Genomic DNA, 6,939 nt, shown 5'->3' on the forward strand with positions numbered 1-6,939 from the left:
ATCAGTATTTCTTGTTTCTCAGTGGGCTGAAAAACCCAATGTCAATAATACACTAAAATAATTTCACATGCTGAGCTCTAACATTAATCCTTTTATCCTGATATTAATCCCTAATTACTATTTGTCTTAATCTACGAAGACACGCTACCTCGTGCCAGCCTCGTGTCACTCGAGCGTGCCTGTTGCCATGACGATAGCTCGTCACTTTGCTCAATGTCGTCTGATTGCCACTCATCCCTCGTAATTAACGCCAGTTAATTTTTGACACGTCATTAACGTATAAAACTCTTATTACAGTCCATGAGAAAGCCATTCAGCATATAGATACACGCATACCAGTTCGTTAACAGTTGAGATATTCTATAAACTATTTTACCATGGAAAGCTATACCTCAAGGACATGTCTTGTAGACATCGATGTTTTGGACAATGGTGGAATCGAAAATGAAGAGTTTAATGGTGAGTACTTACAATCAACGAAATGTGTTGATATTTCTGTATTGTCGATAGAGCGTTCACCTGAGGTGATTGCGGAGTAGGATCGAAACACCTTTGTGACCTCATTATCTGATTATGTTTTTTCCCGTTCTAACCAATGCCTCCACGACTGGTGTATCAAAGGCCGTGATATGTGCTGTTCCCGATGTGCAAAAATGCATATAACAGATGCCTTGCTACTAATGAAAAAATATAGCATGTTTACTCAAAGACAATGTGACACAAATAGTGTATGTTTGACATTCAATACTAATGATTAATTAATAAATGAACTCTAGTGGTGTTGTACAGAAGAAAAGGAGAAAAAATCTCTTTAAATAGTTTGTATTGCTTCATAGCCTGCTACGTACAATACTTATGTGAGAAAAAGAATATCTAAAAAAGTATGTATGTATAAATCGTGAGTTATAATAATTCTTTTTCTTCAGACTCCAGTTCTGGATACGACTCCGATGATTCTAGATCTTCTGTCGGTGACGACCAAGTGAGCTCCGCCTGCCGTCCACCCAGCGTTCCAGGGGAGATAATGCTGTTTAGCAACACAAGCGGTCTGTGTGACAGTCTCAAGTACATCATCACCATGCCGGAATTGTGTGACGTCATGTTCCTCGTCGGAAAAGAACGAGTCCCAGTTTACGGAGTTAAAGCCATCTTAGCCACACGAAGCAGGTAATTATATCGATGACATTTTTAAATATTACTTACAGAGAAACAGAAGTAAACGTTTATGCATAATCCATAATACATACATTCGAAAATGGCGTTAGTAGTATAAATGTAACATTACTTATTAAAATGTTAAATATTTAGAATAACAACACTTTTTTTTTATGGATGCTGTAGAAAATATTTTTTTTGCGCATAACCAACAGAATCGACATGGATTTGTTAATATTACATTGATTAAATTGTGTGTGAATAACTGGTGAAAGGCCGTAGTATGTGCATTCCTGTCTGTGGGATGGTGCATACAAAAGATCCCTTGCTGCTAAGAGAAAAATGTAGCGGGTTTCCTCTGATGATGACTACGTTTCAGAATTTCCAAATGTGTGACATTCAATAGACGATGATTAATTTATCAATGTTCTCTATTGCTGTCGTTAAAACAACAACAACAACAACAAAAAACCCAAACAAAAACAACAACAACAACAATAAAAAAAAACCCACAAAAACTTTTATGTGTGTGAATAGTAAGACCTCGGAGATGTTTTAATTATTGTGTTTTGAAGTTTTCTTACTCTGTTTTGTCAAGCTTGACAATATGTATATCTTTAAGCAGTGTTTGTAATGATACTGTTTTTATTTTTCTAGAGTTCTGTACCAATTGATACTGTTTCACCAGAGGAAAATGACAGACGAGGCATCGAAGAAGAAGTCAAAGTCCAGACGCCAGACCTTGGAAAGTCATCTAACCATTCCAGTACCTGACTACGACATCGACGTCTTCCGCAGCTTGGTGATGTTTCTACATTGTGGGAAAGTGAAGGTGGACGCTAAAATTGTTGTCGGTAAGTGGAGAAATTAAACTAATATAATTTTCTTCAGATTTTTAATTACAACAGTAATTGATATAAAAATAAAAAGAACATCACAAAATAATTTTTGTTGTCACCGATGATTGACGAAAATTTCAACAACGCCCCTAGATGGAACATGTTTTAGCGTGTGTGTTTAGGGAGTGTGTGGTGGGGGACAAGTAGAACATGTTTAGCGTGTGTGTTTAGGGAGTGTGGGGTGGGGGAGAAGTAGTATTCTATCATGTTTGTGAACGAAATTTCATAGCAACTTGAAAGCCAAGTAACTATGTTCGAGATGATTTTTGGCTGTTTTAAAGATTTAACTATTATTATTGTTATTATTATTATTATTGAAAAAAATATGTGATAGTCGTAAAGTAGTTTGGCCGGTTTCTGAGACGTGTTGAGTTGACCACATGTTTACCAGAACTAGTTACTGGTCATAGTCCTTAATCAAAGAAAAACAACATTTCTATCAGCTGTTGTGTCATAAATGAAGACATTTAGTTACAGAAGATTATTTTTCTTTACATAATTAGCACTTTAGTAAGAGAACACTAATTAAAGTATTTCATTGTTTCTCAATTTCAGGTCTACTGTGTGCAGCCTCCGAGTACGAGTTGAAAGATCTGTCCAGGGCATGCTGGGATTTTGTTCGACGGATGAAGGGTCAAGGTCAGAAAGACAACTTGATGACATCAGCTACCAGATATGGTACAAAGAAAGCGGCCCAGAAATTGATTATGGAGGTATGCATTTTAATAATATTTACTCTTCAAGACGAAACGTTGAGTTTAAAAACAAAATATTTTAAACTTTTTAAATATGTTTTCCAAGTGGATGTTTTTAAGACAAAGACCTTTGTTTTAAATTAAATACGATTTAATTGAATGTAACATACTTTGAATAACATGGCGGCATATTTAGCTTAAAGAAACAAATGTTGAGCAATGATCACGACAGTTACTGATCATAAAGCTATCTTTAATAACTGACGACAGACTGTCCAAAAATTCAATATATATTTTTTTTCTTTCTTCAGATTTCTAAAACCGCTGGCTGAGAGCAAGTGATCTCTGTACCGAGACTCAATCACGTGACTACCACAGAGGTCACTCACACGTCATATCCGGTTTTGACTCAAATCAAAGTGACAGACTGGCAGTACCACAGAGAGGTTACGCACCCGTCACTCACACGTCATATCCGGCTTCGACTCGCAAATCGAAGTGACAGACTGGCACTACCACAGAGGTCACGCACCCGTCACTTACACGTCATATCCGGCTTCGACTCCCAAATCAAAGTGATGGACTGTCAAGACAAAACAACAAGCCAAGTTTACTGGAACTCCGCTTTTGTTACGAATCGCTGTGACGTCATCGAAACAGAATCGGCATTTATCATCGTTTGACACCCAATAGCCGATGTATGTCTCATACTGGGGTGTCGTTAAACATATATTCTATTTGGATAGATTTCAATTCATTTCAACTCATTTTCGCGCTTATATCTAATTACGGTTCAAGCACGCTGTGCTGAGCACACACCTTGGCTATGTGGTTTAGTTGTTAGTGGTTAGTGGTTAAGAAGAGGGTGCGGTGGTGTTACACCTACCAATTGAGTCGTTAAAACTCTGGGTGGGAGCCGGTACCGGTCTGCGAACCCAGTACCTACCAGCCTTTCGTCCGATCCCTTAACTTTCGTCCGATCCCTTAACCACGACACCACCGAGACCGGCAGATTAAATAGTTTTGTATAAAGTGTAGAAAGCTTGTATTGTGTTTGACAATATAATAAAACAGCTATCAAGAATAAACGTTTTTATTTGAAATGTTTATTGTTTATTTATTTGTTTGTTTGCTTCAGAAGATGAAATGTTTCAAACAGACTACGTCATCAGTGGCCTTCGACTAGTTATGGTACATGTATTGGAACGAGAAAATCCCCAATCATTGGAATGGATCCACCGAAATGGTTCGATCCTGCGACGCAAACACCACAAGCGAGTTCTCAACGGCTAGGATCATAGTCAAACCTGTGTTTAACGGCCACATGTGGGAGTAATCAAAAGTAGTCCTTTACGACAGGTAACTGCTGAATACCCTAACATATACGACGGGTTCACGGGAATAACATACGATGTCCAAACAGATGGTCAGTATTATAAAGGTCGTTTATGTCAAGGTTACAATAACACACTAAATTAAAAACATAAATGTATGGTAGGCCATTAAAAGTTGTTGGTAAATTAAGCTTTCTTAGGATATACCACATTGTTTACCACATTACCAAAAATGTGACATCACAGGTTATTTCCGTGGACCCTTCACATATATACCTATCTTAAAATGTTACTTTACATTAATCTCACATGTGGCCGTTATGTAGGGAATAACTGGTTACTGTCTTGAGATATTGGCCTTATCCTGCGAAGGTTAGAATGGCGAATGCAGCGAGGCTCTGCGTGACGTCAAACTAATTTGAGCTAATCTGATTTTACTAAAAAGTGAATTAAAATGTTATTTTAGAAGTGTTATGGGATAAATAGAATTCGCTACTCGTGTTTTTGAATATGTAAAATATCAACCTCGTGTAGTTAATCGGTATTTGTCGAGGCTCGGTTGATATTTTCCATATTAAAAAATACTCGTGACGAATCCTCTATTTATATATATATATAAATAGAGGATTCGTCACGATATCAACCGAGTCTATGTTACTTGGTATTTGTCGAGGCTCTGCCGAGACAAATACCGATTAACTAGACGAGGTTGATATTTTACATATTAAAAAACACGAGTAGCGAATTCTATTTATCCTATAACACTTCTAAAATAACATTTTAATTGTTTAGTAAATCACAGTACTAAATTCGCTGCCATCCGTAATATGACGTCATCACGATTTGCGCAGATTAGTTTTTCCACGTCACGCATTTTAAACAAAAATCTTTGAAAACATTACGCCCAGGTACACGGGTCTTGTTGGCTTGTAAGCAAATGACCCATCTACGGCAACACATAACCTAGAATCCTTGCAAATTTGCATACCATTATAAACCGGGTTAATAAAGTAAATTATCACATGGGTTTATGACATGGATATCATGGGTAAGTTATGGGATAAATATATAATATTACTAGAGTGTGTTTCGGTATTGCCAGTATCATATACTAGAACTAAAACATGTATTAGCGGTATGTGAGTTTCTGAAAAGACAAACCAAGAACACGAACGTGTTTTTATGTAAACCAAACTGAGTATTATGTCGGGATCTTACACGGGATAACTTTTAATGTACCGGGTAGTAGAACGCTAGTGTTTCAATCAACCAAGGTGACACACCTGCACCAAGGCCATTGTCTCCTACCAAGGACGCACACCTGCACCAAGGCCATTGTCTCCTACCAAGGTCACACACCTGCACCAAGGCCATTGTCTCCTACCAAGGTCGCGGGGCAGGATGTAGCCCAGTGGTAAAGCGCTCTCTTGATGCGCGGTCGGTTTGGGATCGATCCCCGTCGGTGGGCCCATTAGCCTAGTTCTCGTGACAGCTAGTGCACCACGACTGGTATATCAAATGCCGTGGTATGTGCTATCCTGTCTGTGGGATGTAGCATATAAAATATCCCTTGCTACTAATGGAACAATGTAGCGGTTTTACCATATAGCCCATGATTAATAAATCAATGTGCTCTAGTGGTGTTGTTAAACAAAACAAACAAACAAACTTACCTACCAAGGGCGCACACCTGTGCCAAGGCCACTGTCTCCTACCAAGGTCACGTGATCACGGGGAAGTAGATCATGACACCCGGTAGGCCTGAATACTACTGCCACTATGACAGTTGAATATCGTATTCTGGCATTTTGATTTTGATTTTCTCATTTTCCATAACATTATTTTTTGTCTTACAAAACACATTGTATTAGTCTACCTAAAATTAGTTTTAAAATTACCTGTGTAGATATTGTTTGTATAAAAAAACAAAAACAAATTACAAGCCAAATATAAAAAGATTTGACTGCTCGGCCGAATATATATATAATTTGGAGCATTTTAGAAGGACAGTCCAAAAATAAATAAGAGAAAGAAGAGAGGATCGGACTATTTAATAATATTAAAAAAAGAGAAGTAATTTCGACATAAAATTTTGAACGAAGGTATAAATGTTTAAAGTCCGATCTATATGTCCACATGAAAGGCCTCGTTAAGGCCGTTGGAAGTTAGCCTACGGCGAACCGATGAGCGGAGAACCAGCAAAGGCGGGGATGAAGTGCTTCCATCTCTGGTCGGCGAGGATGGTTATGACACTCCGGTAGTCGTTAACGAAAAGGGGCTTGACGATCCTGTGGATGGTGTGGCTATCCATCTATCTAACCAGGACCGCTTGTCGGTAGACTCCCTCTCGGCGCTGAGTTAGTACCAACCCCGTCTTGCCGGCACTAGTCCGCCCATCAGTGATGCCGGATCCGAGGTTTCCCCCTGCACGAACTTCAGGATGCCAGACCTGATTTTCCCGATCTGAACCTGCCTCGGCCGCGTCGTGGTTAAGCCATCAGACTACAGGCTGGTAGTTACAGGGTTTGCAGTCCGGTACAGGCTCCCACCCAGAGCGAGTTTTAACGACTCAATGGGGAAGTGTATAGCCACTACATCCTCTTCTCTCTCACTAACCAGTAACCAACTAACAACTAACGCCATGATATATTTCTTCCTATGGAACGTTTCCAGAAAATTTACTTGACCATAGACTTTTAAAAAGAAATTTGAATAAAAATGATCTTTGTTAACATTTATTTAATAATACTGCTGTGCAAACATACCTGACAAAATGATCCTCCAAAAACTCCAACAAAAACAAAACGATCCGAACGCCGTTAAATTCGTACACTTACACTCAATGACACTACATTG

At 38.6% G+C, this 6,939-nt stretch overlaps 1 protein-coding gene across 1 annotated transcript; it reads left to right on the plus strand.

Annotated features, from left to right (window-relative positions):
- Positions 1–377: 377 nt before the first annotated feature.
- Positions 378–3,935, plus strand: LOC121368726 (serine-enriched protein-like). The gene is made up of 5 exons (XM_041493478.1): positions 378–459; positions 927–1,167; positions 1,813–2,009; positions 2,610–2,767; positions 3,888–3,935. Exons 1-5 carry the CDS (start codon positions 378–380, stop codon positions 3,933–3,935), a joined length of 726 nt encoding a protein of 241 aa, XP_041349412.1.
- Positions 3,936–6,939: the final 3,004 nt, after the last annotated feature.

The sequence above is a fragment of the Gigantopelta aegis genome, chromosome 1 (genome assembly GCF_016097555.1).
Source record: "Gigantopelta aegis isolate Gae_Host chromosome 1, Gae_host_genome, whole genome shotgun sequence".
Classification (NCBI taxonomy): Eukaryota; Metazoa; Mollusca; class Gastropoda; order Neomphalida; family Peltospiridae; genus Gigantopelta; species Gigantopelta aegis.

Excerpts from the sequence above, each read along its gene's own strand:
- LOC121368726 (XM_041493478.1), top strand. The coding sequence starts at position 378 with ATGGAAAGCTATACCTCAAGGACATGTCTTGTAGACATCGATGTTTTG. Across the intron at positions 460-926 it reads CGAAAATGAAGAGTTTAATG|ACTCCAGTTCTGGATACGAC; the intron begins GTGAGTACTTAC and ends CTTTTTCTTCAG. Across the intron at positions 2,768-3,887 it reads CCCAGAAATTGATTATGGAG|AAGATGAAATGTTTCAAACA; the intron begins GTATGCATTTTA and ends TGTTTGCTTCAG.